The 27,377-nt window shown below is 49.2% G+C and overlaps 1 protein-coding gene across 1 annotated transcript in view; it reads right to left on the bottom strand.

The window, feature by feature from the left end:
* GFRA2 (GDNF family receptor alpha 2) overlaps positions 1–27,377 on the bottom strand; it is a 104,875-nt gene that overhangs the window by 60,396 nt on the left and 17,102 nt on the right. The window contains exons 3-4 of the mRNA XM_074981696.1: positions 17,219–17,284; positions 3,264–3,612 (exon numbers count right to left, since the gene is read on the bottom strand). Coding sequence (XP_074837797.1) covers positions 3,264–3,612; positions 17,219–17,284 — 415 coding nt within the window. The remainder of the gene's footprint in view (positions 1–3,263; positions 3,613–17,218; positions 17,285–27,377) is intronic.

Genomic DNA, 27,377 nt, shown 5'->3' with positions numbered 1-27,377 from the left:
TTCACTTATGATAGTACAGCAAGATCCCAGAAGTAATTTCTATCGAACCTTTGGTACTGTGTATGTTTTTAGTACGTTAAAACAAAATCATTTTACCAATCACTGTTTCCACTCAAATTTTTTATTAGCATCTCTTATGCACACTCATTGAACTACTATTTTGAACTCCTTTATATTTAAAAGAATTGCAGTCCACATTTACAAAAAATGCACCCCCACACACACACAGAAATTCCTGCATCTGGGCCTGTCCTCTAACCACTAGGCCCCTCTGCACTCTCTGAGGCAGGACTACCATCTAGCTGGCCTGGATCCCAGTCCCCTGCTTTAAGCATTCAGCTCATGCTGCCCTCCAAGAGCTAAGGATAAAACCCAGAAGTCCTGTTCCCCAGCCCCTAGACTCTAATGCACCATTGTAAATCCTCTTCTGTGCCAAGAACATATTTCAAAAAATGAAAACACACCAGACAACTGCCACACACAGCCCTGTGCTCCTGCAGCTCTCCCTCCCCTTTCTGTCTAAATTTCATTTCATGCTGGAAGGGGTCTATAATTCTCTCCGGCGCTCCCTCAACTCTTTCCTAATGCAGGTTATTTCCCCCTGTGGAGTCGGACACATCCACAGCATTTAACTTCCAAGCAAGCGCCCAGCCTGCAGACCTGCTGACGTAGAACTGCCGTTCATGTGATGCTGCACAGAACCCACCTGGCATCATTTATTCATAGACACTGGTTTATTGTATTACTTGGGGATGAAAAGCCACATTCAGAAGTTTCAAACATTCATTTCCAATGAGAGAAGTAGACACAGCTTTGTGTATTTATTATGGACTAACTCCCCAGGGGCCTGCAGCTATTCAAAGGGAAACGGACCCTCCTCGGATATTAAACAGATTATGGGGCCAACCTACCAGTGGGGAGAGCAAGAGGAATTTTTGCTGTGTGAATAATACTCAGTAAAACGTCCAGAGAGCTCTTGACTTAGTTTATCCATAGGAAAAACAATGGACTTCATGAAGAGTGGAGAAACAGATGTGGATTTTTCAGAGCACCATTTGAATGGCACCCCCATTGCTGTAGAATACAAGCCATGAGCACCTCACAATTTAATGGGTTTATCCTCTTAAACCCAGTGCTGTACCCCAACTTATAATTGGGAAACTGAGGCTGGATGGGTCTGTCTGCACTGGGTTTTAAAACCCACAGCAGAGTGTCTCTGAACCTGAACCTACAGCCTCTGCTTTGTGTTAACCATCCTAAAAATGTTGCAATGCAAAGCCTGGCGTGGACTTCAGAGCCCCAGTTGTGACAGCAACACAGCTGTATTTAGCACCACAGCATGGAGTTTGTGAACCTGAGCTCTGCGACTCCAGGCCACAGGTTTTCTAATGTAGCGCAGATGTACCACAAGAGGGTAAGTGTCCGAGGTCAGGCAGTGGCAGGGCAAGGAACTGACCACAGATGCCAGGCTCCCAACCTCCAGGGTCTCCTCCTCCCTACGCCCACTTGCCACTGAAAGTAAACTCCCCTACGCCCCAACCCTCCAACCACAAAGCGTGGAACAGGAACTCTTGGTTTTACTACAGGAAACTCTTTCCTAGCCGGCATTCTATCATCCGGAATGCTCAGACAGCTCAGATGGAACCAGAAATATGGTTTAGTTATGCTTTACGTGAGTATAGTAGAGTGAAAGTCAATAGAAAGAAATACAGCAAAGACAGTGTCCATTTACAGTGTACGATACCGTACCGCTGTTAGTAAATAAAGTACTGTACTCCGCATATATTTTTGTTTCTTTCGTCGCAACATTTATTCTGCACAGGGAAGGAAAAAATCATTGGGAACACTGCCTCTAACCATGTAAGTCCCCGGGTAAATACTAAAGCTCCCCTCCAGCACTGCAGAGCACATGGAGCCTGGACTACACAACCCAGTCTAGGTTCTTCTAGTATCCTACCAAGGTATATTGGAACCCGCAGGCACTATGGGCAGCCAGCCAGCTTACCAGGGCAGTTATACCTTGGCACAGAGTGCCCCAGACAGCAGTCCGTGGAAATGCTGCAGCCACTGGGGATTGTTTATAACCCCACTCACTCACCCAGCAGCCAGGGGAGAGAACAGGGAAGACCTGAGTTTATCTCCTAAATCACAGACTCCTTCCAAGTGAGATAACACCAGCAAAGGAAAATCACACCGGATGGATTACACAGCAAGGAGTCTCCTGTGACACACGAAAGCCCCATGTCTTAACAAGCACACCACAAACAACTGGCCCAGCCTCTCAGGGTGGGAAGCAGGCGCTACTGATCCACTGACATTCTGAAGTCGCACTGCCTTGGTCTAAGGCCCAGGCATTTAAAAACCTAGAAGAGACCCAACCAGCCACAAGCAACATGGAGCCAGAGAGCTGCCAAACAACCAGGGAAGGTTGAACCTCTCTAATTCAGAACTCCCTCGTCCAGCAACATCTGTAATCCAGCATGATAGTAGTTAGCCAGATGACCACTTATCATGGGTGGGGCCAAGATTCTCATGGTCCCATAAAGTTTGTTTGCAGCCACCAGTCCTGGCTCTCAGTGTTCTGTGCTGTTATTCAGTTGTAATTTACCCCCCAAATGTCTTCTAAGAGCCCAATAAGCAGTGGGAGTGTTGGTAATGATGCTAGACAATACTGACCTCCTGTGGTCTGGCAAATTCTCTCATCCAGCACCAGTCAGGTCTCGTGGGTGCTGGATTAGAGAGGTTCAACCTGTACCAGGATAAACCCAGCCATCTAACCAGTTCTTCCAAACATAGTTTAGAAAAGATCCCTGCAAATGTGGACACTGACCAGCCATGCAAACCAGCACTCCAAGGGAGCCAGAGGAGGCAGTGCAACTACTATACAATTACATACCACTGTGATTGTTCTGTGGCCCCCTCCCCATTCCAGCCCAACACTCTCTGCCCAGTCCTCACCCTGGCTCAGGCAGGTGGGATGGAAAGAGCTGGACATGGAAGAGGCTTCTCTTTTCCTTGCCTCTAATGTCCTGGCTGCATGGAAGGACCAGGAAGGATGCAGGCTTATCAGGAGACCAACCAGGAAGAAGCAAAAGGATTTGCCCTCAGGCCTTTGGACCCCAACTGATCTGCCTGGAATGCCCCATTAGGGTCTGTGGGGCACCCCTGTGCTAGTCTCCCCATCACGCCAGGCAGATGTGAAAAGACAAGAACGTGCGCCTGCACGTGCGCCTGGCAGGGGAAAGGAGAAGGACAGTTCTTACCGACAGAGATGGTCTGTCCGGCACATGTTCCGCAGGTCCAGGCAGTTGGGCTTCTCCTTGTCCTCGTAGGAGCAGCTAGGGACTATGGTCTGCCGGCGGCGCTCAGCACAGGCCTGGTCCTTGCAGGAGCAGAAGAGCAACCGGTAGGTGTAATCGCTGGTCACCCGGTCGAAGAACTGGCGTAGGGCCTTGTGGCACTTGCGGCGGTTGCAGTGCTCAGTGGTTGAGATCGCCTTGTTGCAGGTGGAGATGTAGGCTGAGCGCAGCCTCTTGCAGTTGTCATTCAAGTTACACGCTTTGGCTGCATCCAGGCAGTGGTTACCTTTGGAGTTGGTGGCAGGGTCGGGTCCTGTCCAAGCAGAGAGAGGAAGAGTGGATGAGTGTTACTCAGAAGACTGGTAGGGTGGTGGATGCTGTGAGCATTCCCTGCTACGAGGCGGGAAGAGAAAGGCATATGTAACCAGAGGAGCCAGAACACGGCATCTCCCACAAGAGGGGTGACAGAATCGCACAGCATCCAGGTACACACTGCACTATACACAGTATGACCGGGACCAGCCTTGCCAGAACCTAACCCAGCCACTCGCTGAACACAGCAGTCAGCCACGGAACAGCCTTCAGACCCCAAGCAACTTCCACTCCCTGCCTGACTTCAGGGAGAGTCACAGGTGTTCAGTGTCCTGCAGTCAGGCACTCTCAGGCATCTGAGTCAGAAAACATGGGCTCTGCCACCCAGCTGAGATAATGCAGCCCCCCCTGCATTGCAGGAATCTCAAGGCGGAGGGTCATGCTTTTTGTAAATGTGGACCACAATTTTTTTTAAACATAAAAGAGTTCAAAATAGTCATGCAATAAGTGTGCATAAGGGCCGTAATGGAAAATTTGAGTGGAAACAGTGATTGGTGAAACCATTTTGCTATACAACACTAAAATGTATAGCGTAATAAAGGTTTTATAGACAGTATCTTCTGGGATCTTGCTGTAATATTGTAAGTGAAGAACAATATTCTCTTTTCTCCTTCCCTTCCCTGTTGCTAGCAGCCAAAGACATGCTGGATAATGCAGTCCCTTCCCTGCTCCAGGGCCAGCTCTGTAGTCAGCAACCTGGCCAAGGAACTACAGCTCACAGGGTGTTTGGGGTCCCCCATCATGCTCTGCAGGCTATGCCGGCACAGTGCAGCAGGAAGAGAAACTGGACAGCGGGAGAGGGGCAGTTGCGTCCACATCCTTTGCACGCGCGTGTGCGCGCGCACACACACACACCATCCAGCATGGCATATTCACCCCTGCAATTTGATTACCATCTCCTATTAGGAGGGACACTCACAGCCCCCATCATATCAGTGGGTCTAGCCACAGCAGGAACTGGGGCTGTATTTACCATGGACTTCCCTAAGGTCTGCTTGACCAGAGGCATGCACGGAAGGGATCAGCCCATGCCAGGCAAGAAGCAGTTGGGGGAGAGAGGGGAGAAATCAGCACTCAAATAATATTCAGTGCGTGATTTATGCCACGAATTTGCAAATAGTTTTTCTAGTCCATTATTGAAATGAATAGAGATTAATTATTCACCCAGCTCTAAAACTGAATCACCTCCTATGACATGAAGGGTCTCAGCCAGCTGACACCTTCCCTTCTGGTTCCCCCAGGGGGCCACCTGACCTCTGCCCCATTGACAGTGGAGATGCCCTGCCCTGGCATAAGAGAGGCTGGGTAGGGAAGCAAACACAGCAGCACTAGCCTGTTTTCTGCCTGCATTAGGCATTTGAACTAGCCTCAGCCCTGCTGAGGCAGACAGGGTGGAGCTGGAGACCCAGCAGGACCCTGGACAGCCAGGCAGGGCCAGCAAGGAGAGCTGTTCAGGGCAGAGGTGCCAGAGAAGCAGAAATGCCAGCCTGCCAAGGGCATAGCTAGATTTGCAGCATCGGCTGCTTGAATCCCAGCAATCAGCAAAACGGAACCAAAAAGCACACGGGTGCCCTGGAGAAGGAATAAGGGCTGAATTTTTTGTCAACATGATGAATCACCCTAGTAGAGCCAGGTGCTACTTCAAAGTCACCTGACGGCATCACTAATTTCTCCTCCCCCACAAACCAAAGGGTCTCCTGGATTCGTCCACCATTCCCTGGTTTCTTCTGGCAGAGACAGATGGCAGAATCCAGGAGGGTTTCCTAACAGAAATATTTGCAGAGTCCTGACAATTAGCAAATGGTAAACAGCTACCTACGTGGAAACCTTGGCTTTGTTTTCTTCCCCCCACTGCCTGCTTGGGTCCATCAGTGCTCACAGGCCCCACCCAGAGCTCCTCTGCAGCCAGCCCTCCTGAGCTGCTGCCTACCCAAGCAGCTGCTAAGAGAGTCAGAGAATGGAGCGGGAAGCCACCTACACAGACATCCAAGTCTCCCATGGGAATACAGCCTTTCCAACCTTCTGACAACTTTCTCCCTGCTGGGAGAACCAGGGCTTCTGCACCATCCCCTAGAGTGCCTCCTGCTGGGAAAGGCCAGGACTGGTGTAGCTGTGATCGCACACAGAGCCAGCTCAGATGCACTGCGCCACACCGAACGTGCTATTTCAATAAGCACGTACTGAAGTAGCTAAAATCCGAACGTGTGCATAGCCAGCTATTGATCCCACCCCATTCCTCAGCAGCCGTGTGGGAAGCACTCTCAGCTGGGACTGGTGCTCACCAAGTACTCACACAGCATACGCATTAAAAACATACCCTGAAAAATACAATACAGAACACAGCATTTGCTCAGCTTCCTGTCTTCCTAAGGGACATACATTCTACCCTGCAACTCCCCCTTCCCTGCCACAGACGGCTGACAAGCAACCAGGCATGCCTGGGGGCAGCAGTTAAGGTGACAGACCCCTGAAGCCTCTCTCTCCAGCTCCAGAGCTAGTCTATACCTTGTCCCACACTCTGAGCATTTGACCTGGGATCTGGCTTAGACCAGAAGGAATCCAGTGCTAGAGAAGCTGGATCACGCTCAGTCCATCCAATCCTCCTCAAGGCCCTCAGAACCATTAACAGCGGAGCGTGAGGCATTCGGCTGTGCCGGCATGCACGTGGGATCAATGTGCATTGCAAGCTTATTGTATAATCCATGTGAGCATCTGCTTCCTTCCTGCCCGAGACCTGTGGGAACCTGGATGCATTTTAATAGAAAAGCACTGCTTCTGAGGAGTTCATTAATTAGGTTCAAGCATTTACATTTCATGAGGCAGGAGGGCAATGGGATCTGTAACGCTGGGGCTTCTGGGACAGTGGCACCTCCAGCCCCAACCTCAGCCTAACCCAACCCTCACAACAGGAAAGACAGACCCCAGGCCTTCCAGGGGCAGGAGAAGGAGCAGATACTTCCAGAGCAGGACAGGGGAAGTTACTTGCAACTGCTGCATGTGCTGGCCAGTGTGTGCAAATCAGGGCTGTATGAGCTCAAGCCTGCTTCAGGGTCTCTAGAACTGGGGTTAGTTGCTTAGCATCACACCAGATCCATCTCCTTCCCCATCAGCCCCTGTACAAAGAGGCTTTACAGAGTCTGCAAGACAGCTGGGCCCAGGAGAATTCAGAGGCAAAATACTGGGTGTGAGTCTGAGTCTGGCATGAGTTGCTGCCAACTTCCATTAATGCCATTGGAAGCCATGTCTGCTCTCCCCAGGGCTGCCTTCAGCTCCAGGGACAGATGTGGCATTATTCACACCTTTTTCCAAGAGCCAGGCACTGCTAGCACTGGAAAGAAATGAATGTTCACCACAAACACGCAGCCTGAGCTCAGAGCATTCCCTTCACTGCAGACATAGCACCAGGCAGTAGAACACTATTCCAGGCTGGGCTAAACCTTGTTATGGGTTTGACAGGTCCTTGTGACTTGAAGACATCTAAGCATTTTTCAACTTGTTCTTTCCCCATTTCAGATTCTGATTTTACCCCATTTTCAGCAGCATCACTATGTTAGGTTTCCAGTCATCACCAACCTCCTCAGTGGAGACTAAAACAAAGAAGCCATTAAGCGGCTCCGCCATTTCCACATTTTCTGTTGTGGTTGTCCCCTCTTCAGTGAGTAACGGGTCGGCCCCGTCCTCGGTCCTCCTCTTCCTTCTAATGTGTTTGTAGAATGTTTTCTCGACACCCTTATGACTCGTGCGAGTTTTCTTTCCTTCTGTGCCTTGGCCTTTCTAATTCTGCCCTTACACACTTATGTTATTTATTTATATTCATCCTTTGTCATGCAAACTAGTTTCCACTTTGTGTAGCATTCTTGTTTTGATTTTTAGAATATTCAAGACCTCCTTGTTAAGCAGAGAGGTCTCTTCTCATACTTCCATTTGCCCCACACAGCGGAATAGTTTGCTCTTGCACCATTATTAACGCCTCTGAACAAAAAGAAAAAAAAAAGCCAGCTGTCTTCTGTTTCTCTTCTTAGGCTTGCTGCTCGTGGGATCTTACCTATCACCACTCTGAGTGTGCTGAAGTCTGCCTTCCTGAAATCCATCATCCTTATTTTGCTGTTCCTTCAAATTGTGACCTCTATCATTTCACCCACTCTGTCATTTCTCGTCACTTTCACTTCCACTTTCAAATTCTCAACCACCTACTCCCTATTTGTTCAAATCAAATCTAGAACAGCCACCCCTCCAGTTGCTTTCTCCACCTTCTGAAAGAAAACATTGTCTCCAATGCATCCCAAGAACTTGTTGGATAATCTGCGCCCTGCTGTGTAGTTTTCCCAAGAGATGTCCGAATAGTTGAAGTCCCCCATTACCACCAAGTCCTGTGCTTTGGATGATTCTGTTATTTAAAAAAGCCTCACCTACCACTTCTACCTGGTTTGGTGGTCTGTAGCTCAGACACCTACCATGACGTCACCCTTATTTTTCATCTTTACGCAGAGGCCTTCAACAAGTCTGTCTTCTATTCCCATCTCAACCTCAGTCCCAGTTTATACACGTGTAATACAAAAGGCAAAACCTGTTCCCTTTTTTCCCTCCCTGCCCTCCTGAGCGACAGTACCTGTCTATACCTATATTGCAGTCATATGTTTTATCCCACCAAGTCTCTGTAATGCCACCTGTGTCACAGTTGTATTTAGTTACTAACATTACAAGTTCATTCCCCATGCATTTATAGTCACACATCTAAGATATTTATTTGCTTCCCCACCCCTCAAGTTCAGTACTCTTTCCATTAGTCCTGCTATGACAGCCCAGGTTCCCCTAATTTCTGACCCCTCTCCCAGGTTTCCAGGGTGCTGACCTACCTGTGAGCTTTGGTCACCTACCCCCATTGAACCTAGCTTAAAGCCCTCATCATTACCTTAGCCAGTCTGTATCCAAACATGCTCTTGTCCTTCCTTGAGAGGTGGATCCCCACCCCATCTCTGCTTCGTGGCCCTTCTTCCTGGAACAATATCCCATAGTCAAGGGAGCCAAAACCCGCTTGATGACACCATCTCTGCAGCCTGGCATTCATCTCCAGGATGCGCCTGTCTCTGCCCGGACCCCCACCCTTGCGTTCAGAAGGATCAAAAAGAGAACACCACCTGCACTTCAGATTCCCTCACCCACATCCCTAGAACCCTGTAGTCACTTCTGATCCCCCGAAGGTCATATTTCACAGTATCATTAGTGCCCACATGGATAAGTAGGAGATGATCCCCAACACCCGCTCCGTAGTGTCTCAGACACGGGCCCCTGGCAGGTAGTATACTGCCCGGGGTGCCGCCATCTCCCTCCACAAAGAGTCTCCAACCACCACTACCATTATGCTCCTGCACTCCAGTGGTAACTGCAGACCTCCCACACTTGGGAGTTCATGGCTTCTGCTCCTCTGCCTTAGGGGCTGAGTCCTCATCTCACCTGGCCGGAAGAAGCCAGCTGCCAGTGTCCTCCCTGTGACAGAGGCATCTCCTCCACCCCCAGTGGGGTGACAGCAGTCCTACATAGCGGGATAGCTTCCTCAGCCTGGGATGGCTCCACATCAGTAGTCCTGGGGAATTTCCTTCTTAAATCCTCCCTTTGAGTCACCTTTCAGCTAGATCGGGAGCTCTTCAGGGCCAGGATCCGGTGAGCCTAGCAAAACAGGGTCTCGATCCTGACTGGGCACGAGTTCAGGGAAAACAATTAACCTAGCAGCTAATCCAAAAAAGAGCACTGAGAGGAGCTCTGGGATCATCTCCATCTGTGGCCTGTCTGCTGAGTCTGCCCCTAACCCACCCAGATGATGCTGATGTTTTGTGAGGCAGACAAAACTGAGAACTGGCACACTCCTTTTACACAGGCCCCTGAGCTGCGGGACAACAGCTTGACCTCTCACAACCCTGTGACCACTGGGTATAAGGTTCTGTGGTCCATAACCAGCGCCCCAAGTAGCCAATCGCTTGATCGTATCCGCCCAGCTGTCAGCAGAGTCTAGAGTCTAATGTTAGTGGCCTGTGCCCTGGGCTCTCCTTCCCTTCACCCGTGCCTTGAGGTGTAGCTCTGGCTGTGGAACATGAGCCTGTAAGGCAGGAGCAGTCAGCTGGCCAGCACATCATGTAACCGATATAGGGACCTGAGCTACTTCGCTGCAGTTAACCTCTCACCAGAGCAGAGCAATATGTCACTTTGCTGCTGACACAAGCCACCATTTGTGCCTTTAACTGGGTTTATTTGGAAGAGTCTGAAGGGACATTTTTCTATTAGCCTTCTCCATTCCAGGAGTGTGCTCTTAAAGAACCCCTAACCTTGCAGACAGAGCAATGAGCCATGTAATCATCTCTAGAGAGCAATAAGATTCTGGCCCTTTCACTCCCCTCCTGCCTTGTCTATTACCACAGCCGAACACTGTAGCCATAGTGACATGGCTGTGGGCGAGAAGGGCTCTTCTCGTGTCATGCACAAGGCAAACTATACGGGCTTGACATTCGACTCCAGGGTGAAAAGAAGAATGGGTGACAATAAGACAAGGCATTGCAAGTCCACATTTTAGCTGGCTGGATGTGTAGGGGACCTAAGAAGAGGGAGAAGTCCATAGAAACTGATGGCAATGAGTTCCAAACACAGTGAGATGAAGTTCCAAAGAATTCTCTGCAGTGTGACACTAAAGGAAAGAGAACTAGACACAGAGGGAAGCTGGAGATGCACAGCCAGCCTGAGATTGTTGATTCAGTTGCCAGGGTTAATGGGTGACTAGAAATTTGTGGGTCCCCAAACTAAGAGACGTCTTTAAAAGGTTTAAAGATTTTCCAAGTGGGGGCACTCAACCTTGTCCAAAAAGTCAGGCCCCCTTAAGCTGATGTAAGCAGAACACCCCCCAAAAATAAACTATATAAGCCTCCTTGTTTGGGTTATCTATAGAAGGCAAACCCAGGACCCAGTGGTTACTGCTTGAATTTGAGGATCAAACCTCTAAGCCTGAAACAAACAGCAAATTCAAACCTATTTTTCAAGACACAAACCCTCCATTATGATGGACTGAACCAGTACCTTAAGAGCAGAAATCATTGCCAGAATGTTGTGATTATCCAAAAAACAAATATTAAATATTAAGGAAATTCAGCCTTGAGACTACTAAGGATTGAAAATGCAGAGTTATAGCACCCAGAGAACCTTAACTCCAGGTCTGCAGTGACACAGCAGCTCTTTGTGTTCAGGGGGTTACGACTAAAGCTGGGAGAAATTTTCCAACTAAATCTTTTTTTTCCCCACTAACAAAAAATGCAAATTAAGGCACACAAAAATGCTCCACGAGTTCACATCAAATTCATGCTATCATTTCAGTAAAATAAATCAATAAGTGAACTGAAAAAAGCCCCCCCCAAGTGAAACTTGATTTGAAACATTTCTTCATTTCCAAATTTACTTCAACTGTATAGTAATAATTTGTTTAAAAGGCTCAAAAATGAATATTTTGTTCAACCAAAAATAAATTGTTTCTTCAACTTTTAGAGTCATCCAAATGCTTTTAAACATTTTTTTCAGACCAAAATTGTTTTCCACCCTCATTTACAGGAGAGCCACAAACTGAAAAATTAGTTACTGACACAGATCTAGGCACACCTAAGCCCTGGAACAGTCTTCCCTGTAAGTGGAGCACTGGGGAAGCGGCCCAGGTGTGACTCAGGTGCCACACAGCTGATTAGCAGAGTGCCCACATCATCCACAGCCAGCAGCGTAGGTTTCTCCTGGCACTGTATATCCGTGCATGCCTTGGCATGCATAACAAAATTTATTCCTCACATTGATGGAAAAAATTAGTGGCAACATTGCCCAGGAGTCATGATAGATTTGAAGTTCTCTCCTCACAATAGCAGCTACAATCAGAGTCTGTTCAAAATACAACACCAGCTCTTCTACTGGGAACCAAAATTAACTTGCATGCCTGTCCATCTTGTCCATTTTCCCCTCACTGTAAGGGCTAAGAGCTCTCCCTAGAGCTAAGATAGACCCAGCTGAATACAGATGTTTGTCATCAGAGCCTAGAGCTGATCTGCCTTGGTGCTGATCAAAAACAAATGTCCATTCCATGGACAATTCCGACCTATCGGCATTTGCTTTCACTCTGAAACGGGATGTGAAGTTGGAATTTAAAAAAAAAAAAAATGGAATAGAAATTCAGAAAACCTGAAAATACAGACACCTTTCATTTTGACATTTTTGTGACAATCCTGAAGGAGTCTCTTTGCTTTGCATGAGATACAGTCCTCCAGGGAGCCCTGTTCAGGGGAAACAATAGGGATCCAAACTACAGCACCCACCCTTAAGGTAATGAACTGTAAAAAGGCAGCTTACTGGGGTTTTTGAAATTGATTCAGAATGAAACATTTTGGATCAGTTCCATACACTTTTCTGATCTGGGTCAAACTAACCCACAAATATTTCATTTCTGAAATGAATTATTACCTATCGAAATTTTCAAATTGCAGAAGCTTGATTTTCCACTGGGAAAAGTCACCAATAGAAGATTCCCAACCAGCTCCTCTATTCAGATTTCTTCCCATAGAAATCTAGGACCTCTAGAAGCCATCAAGTCCAACCCCTGTGCTGTAGCAAGACCAAGGAAACAAGGACAGGTATGGACCCAACCTCTTCTCAAAAGCCTCCAGTGATGGTGATTTCAAAATATCCCTTCAAAGATTTCTCCGGGGTTTAACTATCATTACATTTACAAAGCTTTTCCTAATATCTAACCTAAATCTCCCTTCCTGCAGATTAAGCCAATTACTTCTGGTCCTTCCTTCAGGAACCTGGAGAACAATCAATCATGGTCCCCTTTAAAACAACCCGTACGTTATGTGAAGGCTTATCAGGTCCCTCCTTAGCCTTCTTTTCTTAAGACTAAAAATGTCCAATTTTTTCTAACTTTCTGCACTGGTCAGGTTTCCTAGACCTTTTATCATTTTTGTTGCTCTCCTCTGGACTCTCTCTAGGGTGACCAGATGCCCTGATATTTGGTGCTTTTTCTGACATACGCACCTATTCCCCACCCCCATCCTCTGTCCCAACTTTCCACACTTTTTAACTGGACACCTAACTCTCTCCAGTTTGCCCACAACTTTCTTAAAGGATGGCACCCAGAACTGGACAATTACCTCCCATGTCTCACGTACAGGACACTTCTGTTAATATACCACAGAAAGTCAGACTCTCTCACAACTGCAGCACATTGTTGACTCAGCTCCAGTTTGTGACCTACTACAACCTCCACACCCCAGGCAAGAGCACAGCCGCCTAGCCAGTTTTTCCCCATTGTGTAGCTGTGCCTTTGATTTTTGTCTTCCCGAGTGTAGTACTTTGCACTTGTCTTTACTGAACTTCACCATGTTAATTTCAGACTCATGTCTCAATTTGTCAAGGACCTTTAGAATTGTAATTCTGTCCTCCACAGAGCTAGCAACTCCTCCCAGCCTGCTGTTATCTACCAATTTCGTACACTTATACTCTACTCCATGGTCCACATCATGAACGGAAATATTGGCTTGTCTCGGTCCTAGGACTGACCTGTGGGACTCCACTAGATACACCTGCTAGTGTTCTTTAACCTGTTCTGTCATCATTTTGCCCTAGGACTAGCACATGGATGTTCCTCATTCTTACTCTACAATAGTGCAACCCTTGGCCAGGTGAGCACTAACTCCACAAGGGGTCTTCTGGCCTTGCCAAGGAAAGGACTTACCGGCAGGCACAAGCTGGCCCTGGGAGAAGTCATCCTTTCTCCCAGGATAACACTTAAGCCTTTCTACTTCTCCATCCTGGTACCCTTCTTCAAACCCTACCACTACGAGGTCCTCCCATGTCCATTTGGGAGACTTGGAAATCCAGATCCCACAGGGAAAATAAACCCAAACCAACCACACATCAGCTCTGCTTTCTCTCCAGACCTCTTGCTTTGAGCATCTGAGCTGGACCAGCCCCTACCTCGGGACTCTCAGATATCAGTGCTTCCAGACTGACATAAATACAGATAAGACAATAGCCATTTGTCCCCTTCCCCACAAGGCTGGTTCCTGGTCAAACAGCCTCCTGGAACTCCAGCCCCGATGCCCCATTACCCAGTCACTCGCTCCCGTTTGAGTTACCCTCACCACTGACCCTGCCGTACCAGGGTTTCCTCTAATTTTTTTCCATCCATGGGTGCAATGAATTTTGTTATGTGCACCATGGCATGAGCACCAACTGTAGAAACACAGGCTGCTGGTTGTGGGTGCTCTGCTAATCAGATGGGCAGCACCTGAATCTCTCCTGGGTGGCTGCCCAAATGCTCAGTTTAGAGACAACACTGCCCTCTGCCCAAAGGATTGGAGTAGTGGCAAGGCCTCAGCTTCCCCCCATGCCCAAGAGGGAGGGGAGAGCTGTGCCTGATTATCCTTCTCTGGGAAAAATCTTTGCTTAATGGACATGACACTCCGCTGGGCGAGAGAACATGTCTCGTGTGTCTACCAGACAAATGAGCAAATTATGAGATCTCCAGCCTGCTTCATCTATTCCTTATTATCCAATGTTTAGAGGCAGCTGAGTCCAAAGGGTGTGGGGGGAAGGGAAACACCAAAGCACAACAACTTTGTAAAAAATCCCCTCCAAGGCAGAGTCTTTGCCTCTCGCTGCCCGTCATGACATGGCAAATGAGAAGTTGGTTCATTCCAGATTCAATTCTGCCTTGCCAATTTCTCCTCTGCACTCTTAAATACCCAGCTGAGCCTGCCACATATAATATTGCAAACTTAGCTACTTCGCTCAAGCAGATGGGGAGTGAAGTTTTTCACTACCCTTGCGCCATAGTTAAGCCGCCCTACCTCCCAGTACAGACATGGCTAGTTATCTCTCAGGGGCTGGCTTACCTACATCCATGGAAAAACCCTTCTGTTCACGTAGGATGCATTTACACTACAGGAGGAACGGCTGTAGAACCAAAGCTATACTCCTGTAGCAGTGTCACTTTCCTAGGGCCATGTCTCAGAGCCAGGCCAGGAAAACTGTACGCTGCTGTAAACTGACCCAACTCCACTGAAGTTAATGGAGCCCTGTCAACAGAGGTGGGGCAGCTACCCAGGCCCTGTGCTTTTGGGGTTCCACAGTGGCTGCCCCAGTCACCCTGTGGACAGGAGTGGGGGATTTCCGAGGGCAGGGCCCAGGCACCAGGGCAAGCGGCTGCAGAAGCAACCACGGGGGTGGGGGGTCACCTCTCCCTGGCCTCACCCCATGGCATGAGCAGCAGCTTGCTCTGCTCCACCATAAAGGAGGCCAGGGGAAGGCGACGCCCTGCAGCTGCTACCATCCGCTGCTCACCCGCTGCCCCTGCTAATCCCTGGCCAGCCTAGCTGAGGAGGGGGTCAGGGTGGGGGCAGAGCAGGGCACGTGGCATGGGGTGCTGGCCTGGGCCCTGCCTCTCCTTGAAACAAGCCTGCCTGCCAATTTACACCAGCAGGGGAGTTGGGCCTTGGATTCATTGCATTGCCATTTCTCCAAGCTGTCCTCTCCCCAGGGCACAAACCAAGGACTGACTTCCTCAGTATCTCTGAGGCTCCTGTTCACATCAGCGGGAGAAGGGATATTTAGCTTTGCTGGATGCTTCTGGCAACAGGGTTCCATGTCAGGAAACGAGAGGCACCAAAAGCAGCTCTGCACCTGGCTCCCACAGGCACCAATAGGGATCTGACGACTGACTGCACCAGGTCTCTACAGGGAACGGAGCGAGGTGAGAAAGGAGAGAAGCTGCAAGCAAGGCCTCCACAGTTACCGACTTCCCAGTGAGCAGCTGCAGCAGAGGGGCCCTGGGAGGTGCATAAATCAAACAATTCATCTCAAACAGAGGGAGAAATGGTGCTGCACAGAAGGCACACACGTGCATTGGTCCGCGGGCTTGGGAAAGGGAACCACAGGCCTGGAGACAACGCAGAGAGGGCAGAGAGATGGGGGATGCACAGCCGAAAGGAGAAGACTGGAGGGACGCACAGGGAGGAGCCCTTGAGGGCGAGGTGTCAAGCTGAAGAATAAGAACAAACCAGTGGCAGAGAACAACGCCCAGAGACCCCATGCTGCTCACAGCTTCCATCTCTGCAAGGTCTCAAGGGAAATTCAGTTAGCAAGTCTCATGGTCTCACCAGCTCAGGCAGCCCTATGAGCTCCCACAGCAGCTCTAGGTAACGAGCTCCAAGAGCTGCACATTTCCTAATCCCCACTCATCACGGTTAGCTACCAAAGCCATTGTACGGTAGCAAGCAGGACCCCGCCCAGCTCAGGAGAATTAGCAGGGTGAAAACCCCTGAGACTCAGTCTGGTCTGTACCCACCAGCGACCAATGGAGGGTTATCCCTGTGCCACACACTGCGTTGACCTCCAAGAGGACACTGGAGCAGAGCACTCCTAGTTAACTCACGTTGGTCTAGCGCTCTAGGTATCGAGGGCCAGACTCTGCTTTAAACTCCAAGCAGCTTCACAGCAATCCAAGCAGCGTCTTCAGACGGGCACCAGCGTAACAGAGATTGCACCTGGCACAAAAATCACCAGTTTGATAGCGATACATGCGCTAATCCCAACAGCCTGCCATGCACGTTGTGTTATCGCCAGAGCACAATGCGCGATGGACCACTACTGAATGAGAACAGGAAGGCTCAGGTCCACCCTCAGTCATACCAGTGTGATCCAAATATCCACTGACTGGAGCTGCTCTGCTCTGCCACTCTTAAGACACATCTACACTAAACAAAAAGCAGCCAAGTAGCACTTTAAAGACTAGCAAAATAGTTTATTAGGTGAGCTTTCGTGGGACAGACCCACTTCTTCAGACCAGAGCCAGACCAGAACAGACTCAATATTTAAGGCACAGAGAACCAAAAACAGTAAGCAAGGAGGACAAATCAGAAGAAGATAATCAAGGTGAGCAAATCAGAGAGTGGAGGGGTGTGGGGGGAGGTCAAGAATTAGATTGAGCCAAGTATGCAGATGAGCCCCTATCTATACCAAACTGCTTTTAGCAACAAGGCGGTGGGGGCACAGCCTCTACAAGGGGATTTTGCGGCAAAATTTTGTTTTTCGCTTAAGGGCCCATGAGCGACAAAAGATTTGCTGCTCACGCGCAAGCGCAGACATCGCCTTACTTGTGAGCGGCATGAAGAGAATCTGCCCCATGTGTTTCTCACCCACTTTGCACTGGTGGACATAACAGCACAAGGTGCAGGGCAATTGAGAAGCAGACCCAAAGCATTCTGTTGAAGCACTACAGAGGTCACAGGTACCCATAGCTCCAGGCTGCAACACATTAGTCACAGAATGAGGAGTTCAAGGGAACCAGGGAAGGGGGAGGAATCTGAGCTATTTAGGGGTGTGAGGTAGGTTGCAGAGGAAGGGGTTGAGGAATGAGAAAGGGAACTAATGTTTTATCATTCCCCTGGAGCTTGGTAGCAGGTCTAGTCACAAGCGAGAGAAAGAGAATATAAAAACAGCAAAAACATGTTGTGTTTCGCTTTTATTACCTGAGAACATTGCAGCGGGACGAGAGGTGAGCGGCTCGTAAGGGGAAGCCTCATAAAATTCTTCTCCTGGAGAAGGGGAAAAGAGAAAATAAAAGAGTGAAATCTCTCAGCTAATGTATCCCAAAACCATCCATGCTATTAATGAGCTGTCTCCCTCCGCCACCCTGAGAAAAGTCTGTTATAAGTAGCGTTCCTTCTAATTTTTTCCTTCTGGGGCAGAATAAATTTTATGTGCCAATGCATGTGCAGATGTGCACCCCCAGCAGATGCACATGCTGCCAGCTGTGGGCACTCTGCTAATTAGCTGGGCAGCACCTGAATCATTCCTGGGTGGCTGCTCAAGCACTCAGCTTACAGGGAAACTGGCTCGTAAGGCACTTAAGGGGATTAGGAGCTAAGTCTCACTGTGTTTCAGCAGGATACAGCCACAGGGCTTGTTTGATTCTGCTGCAAATCCCAGGCACCCAGGAACATTTGGAGGATTCAGTTCTGCAGAGCTAGCCAAAAAAATTTTTTTGACCATAAAGTTTCCCCACAGGAAAAATTTCCCCATTTCATCAAAGCTTTTTCATTTCCTGACTCAGGTGAATTCAAGCAAAACTTCATTGCACATGGACACTTTCAAACAAAAGGAATTTTTTTTTCTGGTTCAAAACGTCTCATTATGCCATGTCAATCAAAAATGTTAATGTTTTCCCCGATTCAAAACTTTGGGGGATTTCTTCCCCTGCTTTGCCAAAAGTGTCAGGATTTTGACAGTAGCTTCTGATTCAGAATAAAAATATATATTTCAACATGGCAAAGTTCTCCTCTCACCCTGAACAGCTCTATTTCAGGGCTTAGCTTTTGATGGCATTATGGCCGATTTGTGGAGCAGGGGGCATTTGCAACCTTGATTTGTATTAATAAGCAGCCCCCTACAATCCCTGGGAGCACTGGATCCCAATCTAGGTAATTATACCACCTTCATCACCATTATATCATCGCCTCTCACAAACATTAATTAATTGTTACCTGCAGAGCCTCCCTACTGTTATGTTGTCACCCTCATTGTACACATGGGGAAACTGAGGCACGGGACAGTTGTATGAACTGAGCAAAGTCATCTTGTAGCAGAGCTCAGAAGAGAACCCAAGTCTCAACTCCAAGTCCATCTTCGCACAAACATTTCCCCACCCTGCAGCAAGTGTTATATTCATGGGGAAATATTACAATTACTGTTTCAAATGTTTTGTTAGCAGGACTTTCACTGGGGTTTCAAACCCAAATCTACAGACCCCCAAACAGAATGCAGCAGCTCCTTGTTAACAGCCCAACCCAAGGACCACAACTTTGCCAAAGAACATGGCACATTAACTCTTGGAGCAATGGTGCACAGAAAGCTCCTGAGTTTCTGCCTTTTTTCCAGGGCAGATGATGCAACCACAGGGGGGGTCACCCTGTTAAACTGAATGATCTGAACAGCTTCTGTGGACAGTCTCCCCCTCAATGCCCTGGTGTTGCTTCTCCGTTAAACTGAATGCAGCTGCTGGTATGACCACTATACCTCAAGATACCTAGGAGGGGCGTGACCAAGGGAGAACTCTTACAGACTACCAGGGTCAGAAATTGGAGACCTGCTCTCCAGAGCATCTCCAGAAGAGATACTAAAATTAGCTCCAGGGGATGATCTCTCTGGCATGTGCATGGGCACACTAGCTCTTCAACAAAACCGCACCCCAAAGAGCAGCTGTCAGCAAAGTCAAAGGTGGGAGAATAAGGAGAACAGGCCACAAGAGGATCTGTCTTTCTTAAGGAGAGATCCGTGGAAGGATCATTAATACCAGCCCTGACACCTGATGCTCCCATTGTGTGGGAACTCTTGCAGGGTGCTGGGGGGGAAAACATGACAACATAAAGCCACTCTGAGCTCCCAGCGGAAGACTGACTGGCAGCCGGGTGCATTGATTTCCACTGTGCCTACTTTCTATGAGCACTGTGAATTGGGAGAACGCCAGGGCTTGTGAAGAGGGCCCATCCATTGACATGTCCTGCCCAGAGGAGGAAGGGTTGGCAGGGGCTGATGGTGCCCACCCTGCTAAGCAGCGAGCTGGGGCTGCTGTGGAGGGGACAGGAGCAGACAAGCTGTCACGCCCCACAGGGACCTGTAAGCCGAGGAGGACACTGACTCTAGCCACAGAGCTCACATGGGGTCCCTGGAGATGAAGGCGGGGCTGGGAGCGACTCCCTTCCAAGCTAGCTATCCACAGGTCAGCAAAGGTGCTTCATCAGGGTGGGGCGGACAATGAAACTGAGTGGCCTTTTTCCAAACCCAACAGCCAGAGCCTGCTCTGCATTATGCCAGTGGAGGCTACTGTCTTCAGCGGCACTGATGCGGGTGTAACTGAGTGGAGAATCTGGCCCCATCTGCCTATAACAGCATTAGGGCTAGAATAGGATGGTACCAGAGCTGTAGGGAGCAGGGCTCAATTCCCAACTCAGCCACAAACTCCCAAAAGTCACTGTGGACCTGACTCTTAAAAGGTGTTTTGGTGCCTCATTCCCACTGCAATCAAGAATTAGGCGCCTCAATACCTTTAAGAATAGGGGACTTAATCTCTGCACGTCTCAGTCTCCTGTCTGTCAAGTGAGGGTGATCGTCCTTCCTTTGGCTGTTTAGACTGTAAACTCCTCAGGAAGGGTTTATGTGCAACTCCTGCCACAACAGGGCCCTGATCTCAGCTGGGGCCCCCAGGCATGCCTGGAACACAAAGGCTGTGTCTACATTACCACCTTCCTTCAAAGGAAGGATGGTAATTAGTGTGTTGGGACTTTACTAACGAAGCACTGCACTGTATACGCAGCACTTCATTAAGCAAATTCCGCCCTCCCCCCCCCCCCACACAGCAACTTTGAAGTTTTAAACTTTGAAGCATCAGCTTGCATCTAGCCGTGGCTCACCCACCAGTACTTTGAAGTGCCAGGGCAACTTCCAGGTCCCTTAACTCCTCAAAATTTTGCCGTGGGGGGAATTTGCTTAATGAAGTGCTGCATACTTCATTAGTAACCTTCAAAGGCGGGTGGTAGTGTACACAAGCCCAAATTACAGTTGGCTACATTTCACGGTGGCCATCGGCTTCCACCCACTCCAGAAAGAATGGGGAGGCTCTCCAAGCACTTGGTGATCACTGTAAAATTTAGCTCGCCAAGAAGCTTTGTATTATTCATCCCCACTCCCCACTACCCCCACTGCAGGCGGCCAGCAGTGACTGAAGCCACTGCTTCTAGTGGCCAAGCACAAGCCTCAAGCACGTGGGCTAAAGGCGCAGCTAGCAGCAGTAACAGGTTCTCATCCCTTAGGTGGGCCAGGCACTAGAGTGAGTGCATGACATGATTTGGCAGAGCATGCAGATGGGGAAGCACTGCACAAAGGGATAGGTATGCACAGGTGACCCTGCACCAAACCAAGCCATGGGGTCACAAGTAGGTATCAAGAGTAACAGGGAACCTCCCAATTGCTCTTTCTACCTGGGTTTCAGGCCTACAGGTGGGAAAGAACCGACTCATCACATACCTGAGTTTTGCCTGTACCCTCTTTCTACGGCTCTGACAATAAAATGGACTCTGGGAAGACGTGCTTCAAAGTGAAACACAGGCAAAGACTTGTCCCAGGTTTTTTTTTCCCCAGCAAAACAAACCTCGCCATCTGCCGGTTTGGGGTGCCCGCGCCAATAGTGAAGTGAGGCACGGAGGGTTCAAAACAGCTGCAGCAATTTGAAATCAATGGAAGTTCCACCTTCTTGTCCCAGGGCTGAATTTGCCCAGATAGTTTAAGTGCTTTGCCCACTGTTTTCTAAGACAGGCATCGTCCAATCCCAACATCAGTACACACAGACCTCCAGGCCCTCCGATCAGCTTTTTCCTTTCATCTCTCTTCCAATTCAAATTTGCAAGGCTGAGCTAAGCTAAGACTACCTGTATAAAAAGATAGGGTCTCTAGCCTCATAAGGCAAGTACTAGGACAGGGGCCTTTACCATCAGGTTATGGGCTCAGATCCAAGCTACGTCTACAGCAACCATATGCAATCGTTCCCAAGAGATTTATGTGAAGTCACATGAGTAGGATTCAATTTCATTCCTAGTGTTTGAAATTATTTCTCTCATAGTTTTCACAACCCCTCCCCATCAAGCTCTGGGCTCTCTTGTGCTCGGTGCTGTACAAACACAAAGAGAGCTCCAGGCCCTTATAATGTCATTAGGAAAGACAAACCAGAATTAGCTCCCATCTGAAGGATGGAGATATGAAACAGAGACTAAGTGACTTGCCCAAGTCACACAGAATCTGTGGCAGAGCCAGAAATAGACCCAAGTCGTCACAAGTCCTTAACCATGAGACCATCTCTCCAACAGACCTCACCATCCCAAGAACACTCATCCTGCCAATTGCCCTCTCATTCCTGGAGGAGTGGTAGTTGCAGTCTCTCTCTAGAGTGGGGAAGGGGAAGATGGGGGGAGCACCTGCTCTGTGGATAAACAGCTCTCACATGGCGACCCAGCAGTTAATTCCCTTAAGGAGGAAGGTGCTTAGCCAGAACAGGAGATAGCAAGCTTCTGCTTTTAAAACAATAAACAAGACAGTGGTCCAAGCACACTCTTCCAGGTTCCTCTGGACCATTCAGGATGTTATTAGCCTGAGAAGGCTGCTTTTGTCCCCATCTAATTAAGAAGCCACTCAAAACCTTCTGCTGGAAAAAGAGGCCTGTTTACAGGCAGGAAGCAATCAGGCAGGGCTGGCACCCCTCCCAGCAGCTCCTCCACAGAGGCGTATGAATGCTTTTCACTACAGGAAATCCTTCAAAAGGACAGCAAGGCAAAACTGGCTGCCAGGGAGCTGGGATTGTTTACCCAGAGCCATCCTCCTTCCTAGCAGCAGAGCAGAAGCAAGGAAGGGACTAGGATGGAGCAGCAAGAGGTGGGAGAGAGACTCCCATCTGGTTCTCTGAGACATGAATTGGTGGGCCTTGGTCCACTTCCCCCTGGGTAGGTGCCTTCATGGCACCGAGGGGCTGGAGAAGTAACTGAGGTTTACAGAGCACAACCTTCCTATCCTGAGCTGACCAATAAACCTCCCGACTGCTTGAGGGTCACAGTGCCCCTCCATATCTGCCCATCTCAGCCCACCCCAGGTCACCTCAGCTCTCTCACAGTGCAAACAAGAAGACCGTCTGCCTCCCATAGGCTGTCCAAGAGTGCCCGAGCACCCCAGGGCCTTGCTCTCTGTCCACCTACCTCACCTCCATTGCCCTGGGACTAACCTGGCCTAAGCCCCTCCACGTACACAACATTACACAGCACAAACACACCAGCCCCAGTGCCAAGCTGTTCTCATGGTGACCAGCGCCTTCCGGCAAGGCAATGAGTGAATGGAGTCCAGCCCGGCCGCAGGAGCGGCGTGTGAGTGGACCCCTAACAGCCAGCAGGAAGGTACCAGACACCTTCTGGGCAGGGGCAGCGGTGCTGTAGGCCTGCGAGAGAAACTAGAAGGCATGTGCTGGAATTAGAAACCACACGAGGAGCTTGTGGAGGTAATCAAAGCGCACGGAAAGGCAGCCTGGGGGTGAAGTTTGAACCTCCGCAGTGACGTGAGAGACAAGAATTTCAGCCTCCAGGCTGGAAGGACGATGATGAGGAAGAACACAGAGGAAAGGCTGGCAGCAAGGTAGCAGGGCAGTCGAGTGGATAGCACACTGGACTGGGGAATCAAGAGACCTGCATGGCTTGGCTCTGCCTCAGATTCTGCTCTCAGTGCCGTCCCTTCCCACATCTTCTCTAGCTCGAACGTGAGGTCTTTAGGGCAGAGGCTGTCTTAGACTATTACTTAATGCTTCTGCGACCGTATTACCAATAAATATTGAAAACAACTCCACCCTTGTCACGCATTCTGGCCTGTTGCCATGGGCTAGTGAAACTGAAAAGCCTTTAAAAGAAACACTTAAGCACATTTGCTGAGCTGGGTTCACTAATGCTCTGACGACAAATGGCACCTTTACTAAAGTGTGTTTAGGAGACACCAACCTCTCGCTAAATTGCTTTGCCAAGGCAATAAATAATTAAAACACTGGCTGAACCTGACTGCTTGTTAGGAGAACTCTCCAGTACGAAAAGGGCATTGAACTTCCCCTAAACTGGCTGATTTGCCATTCACCTCCAGGAAAGGCACTGGGGTGAAACCAAACAGGCTTAATGCAGGGGACTAAGCTCTCATCCACCAGGAGAATGCAGAACTCACTGAGGTGAGAAAGACATGGGGAATCCAGTGGATGTATTGTGGGAGATTCTAGCCTCTCTGAAGCATTACATATTGGCAGTGGCCAGAGACAGGTTCCTGGCTAATTCGATAATTGCTCCAGTGACAGATGGGGGGAACACTGCCTTAAGTGATCTTGGATGGACATGGGACACCAGACTAGTCTGTTGCATTACAGTGGGTCTACCTGCAAAATAAGGTCTTGGAACAAGGTGGTGTGATGGCTTTGGATGGTCCAGCAGCAGCTCCCTGCTGTCCTGGCCCTGAGTTCCTCACACCGCTCTGCCAAAGCCCCTCCATGCTGGGCATCAGCACAACCTTCCACAGCTAGTCTGCTATTCGAGGTTAGACCAGGACAGGACAGAGTCATCCAGGCTCTATTCCTGACTTCCCCATGGGCTGTGCATGAAGGGTTCTTTGGCCTTCTCATCAGGAGGGCATCCCACTAGTGAACACAGTAAGATGGGGTAAAATCTGAATGAAGGCAAAGCAGAGCAGCTCTCATGTGAACTAACTGATTGCAGTAAACCTTGGAATCTTGCAAGGTCACCACCTGGTCTGTTGTGTGAGAGCACCAGCCTGCATTGTCCTCACCAGGATTTTACCTTGTGTTAGCAAATGCATAACAAAAATGCGCCTTCTTTTCTCTTCTGTGCCTTAGTCTCTCTCTATGCCCCAGCGTCCTGCTTTGTGAAATAGGGCTAACATTCTTCCCTCCCTCCTGTCAGGGTTTTAAGGCTAAATTCATTCATGGGTGCAAAATCCTTTCACACTGATGAATGCAAAATGCTGAAGGGCAAACCACCTTTAAGTACAAATTTGTCGGTCCAGCCTGGCTTTCAGGCCATTCAGCAGCAGTGCTGACTGAGAGTCTTTGGTTTGCCTCCACCAACAGACACATTAAACCTATAACTTGCCTCATCTTAACTTGTAATTTACCTTTGGAAAAAAGTATGTTTTAACTAAACATGAGCAGAAGCCTAAGGGAGTCACCGGGGCCCAAGTTTTCAGAGGGACTCAGCACCCATATCTGGGGCCAGATTTTCAGCATACTGGGGGGCAGAGCGCTTTTGGAAATCTGGCCCCAAGCTCTTGTCTGCACACAGACTTACACCACTTTCAATGAGAGCAAAGCCCCTGGGAATAAGAGCTTCTGCACATTAAAAGCTTGTCCTGTTGATTGAACGCACCCCGTGAGTTTACTGACATGCTTTAAAACAATACAAGCCCAGTTTAACCCAATCTTAGAGCATCCACGCACAAAGTTGCACCAATTTAACTAAATTAATATAAAAATTGCACATAGTTGAACAGGTGCAACTGTGTGGCTAAGCTGTATTCTGTTCTTCCTCCAGACTGGAGCTGCCTTTGGAGGAAAAGAGGAGGGTTACGGTTCTAGTTGCACTAAAAAGTAGAAAAAGAAGCTCTTCCCCTTTTACTCCTCTGGCTCTTAATTACATGAAGAAAAAACCTGAATTGATTATTAGCAAGATGCACTCATATGACCCTCTCCCCCACTTCCTTTCACCCTTTTACTGCTTTATCCCTCCTTCCTCCCAGTTTTTCCTCTCCGTACCCCACAATCAGGGCCATGTTTCTAGATGAACTCAGTCCCCAGTGGGACATCTAAATAAGTGCTAGGTTTTTCACAGAAGCTGCTGTGTGTGGAATCTGGCGGTCACTCCATTCCAGTGCCCAAACAGGAGCCTTAAGAAATATCTGACCGTGGGTCTTCAACAAAGCCACATGGCCCAGCAGGCAATGCATGTGAATAGGAGTCATCGGATCTGCACTCTAGGTCTAGCTCTGCTACTAGCTTGCTCTGTGGCCCTGGCCAAGTCATTTAACATTTTGTCTCAGTTTCCCCACTCCTTTTAAAAATGGAACAGTGACACTCACTGACACTTGGAGAGCCAATGTCCCTTGTCAGTGTAAATTATTGTTTCCTCAGGGCTTTTCAGAGTTCCCTACTTGCCATGTCTCCAGTCCTGCTGGGCACTAGAAACTCCCCATCCTCCAGCACCAGCTTTCTGCATGCAGGATGCCCTAGTCTATGTACACTCACTTTAAACCTCTGCTACAAGAAACCAACTTCCACCATTTTGGCTGTGGATGTCAGGAGCATTCCCAGGCATCCAATGGTCAGCAAACAGCATCAAGAACAAATGTATTAAGGAAAAGCTGGGGCGCTCACTACTGACAGGGGCAGGTAGGTCTTGGATGGCTCACCGCTGGGGGACAGCAGAGATGGCTGGAAAAGATCAACGAGATGGCACCCAGCCCAGATACAAGGAAAACGGGAGGGAGGGCATTTGCTTGTTACTCTGTTCAGCTGGGATTGTGGTGTGGACTTGAGTTAATTCCAGTCTCTACTGGGACACTTCCCCATAGCACAGAATCACCCTGTGGGGATACTAAGAAGCAACTGGCGGTCCCATCTCCACACAGCCCGGGACAGAAATAGCAGGGGTGGCTACAGACTCACGATTGAAGAGCCTGAAGGAAGCTTACCAGTGCCTGCCCACAACATGCTGAGTTCCAGCCTGCATGCCCAGCTCGTCAGGTCTGTGGGGACCCTAATCCCAACCTCAGCCCAGCCAGCCACAGAGTGTGATGTACAGCGGGGGGAGGGATGGGAAGAGACAGCTTCTCCCACCCCCCTGCACCCGCTCCCTTTGATGAGGAGAAGAGAATAGATAATCCTCTCTCCAATAAACAAACTGGCCTAGTGCCGGCAAAATCCATTTTCAATTACCTGCACTGCTCCTGCCACTGATTTACACCGTCACCAGCCTGCAATCACAGCTGCCTCTGGTGCATCTCAAGGCCATGCACTCAGGGCAGCGAGCAGCCAGCTCCACGCCCTTCACGCTGCTCTCCCTCGCCCCTCACCCTGGCCGGAGAATGGCCGACATTAAGGAGGCTCCTGGTTTTCTCTCAGTCAGCAGGCTGGGAGCAACTGACAGACGGCCCCACAGGCGGCAGTATAGCCCACAGCCTGTTCCCAGCACCCAACCCTCTGTGGCATGCACGTCACGTCAGAGGGCTGTAAAAGAGTCAGCAAAGCCTAATGGTCACAGCAGCAACCCAGGCACCAGGAACTCCTCAGTCCTAGTCCTGCTCCTAATTCTTCTTTTGGAGGAAGAGAATTGTGATGAATGGGAGGCCGGTTACCCTTTTCCAGACATCCCACCTCTGCCACAATGTCAGTGCAGATCCTCACTCTGGCACTTGGCGTGCAGAAGGTTTGGGTCTGCACCCTCTGCACGCCAAGTGTCAGAGTGGGCATTAGCCTTGATGTGGTGGCAGTGGCGGGATGTCTGGAAAAGGGTAATAGCCCTCCCATTCATCACAAGGATCAATCCCTTCCTGAACACTAGCAGGAGTTCTGCGCTCACAGGGGTTGAGGCTGGAATCATATTGTAATACATTTAGGCCCACTGAAAGGTTCTTGTGCAGAACAGCGATCAAATCCCAGTCCTCTTTTTCCGCTTGTGCTGAAGAAGTGTCTCCAGAGGCTGGGAGCAGCGCAAGGCCTGTGGCATACAGAGGCTGTATAATTCCAACACCAGCCAGAAGTATGGCATGTATCACTGTTAGAAGAGCTCTTTTTACACTTCTGTAGCCTCGTGCATCCCCTGTATATGGGGCAGAGACAGACAGGAGAAGGAACTTGCCCAAGGTCACCCAATAAAACAGTGGCAGAGCCCAGGGACACAGTTTGCTCTCACTGATGCTAGTGACAATCTGAAACAGCTTGGCTAACTTTGGTGCAGTTGCCATAATCCAGGCTGGGACAGAGGAGAAGGCACCTGGCTGGCAGAGGGGAACTCCCAGCGACAGTGTGCAAGAGGAGGAGGCACTGTTCCTCTC

This window comes from Carettochelys insculpta, chromosome 31 (assembly GCF_033958435.1).
Source record: "Carettochelys insculpta isolate YL-2023 chromosome 31, ASM3395843v1, whole genome shotgun sequence".
NCBI classification, from domain to species: Eukaryota; Metazoa; Chordata; order Testudines; family Carettochelyidae; genus Carettochelys; species Carettochelys insculpta.
Note: the sequence above shows the minus strand (reverse complement) of the source record. Positions and strands in the feature narration are given on the sequence as shown.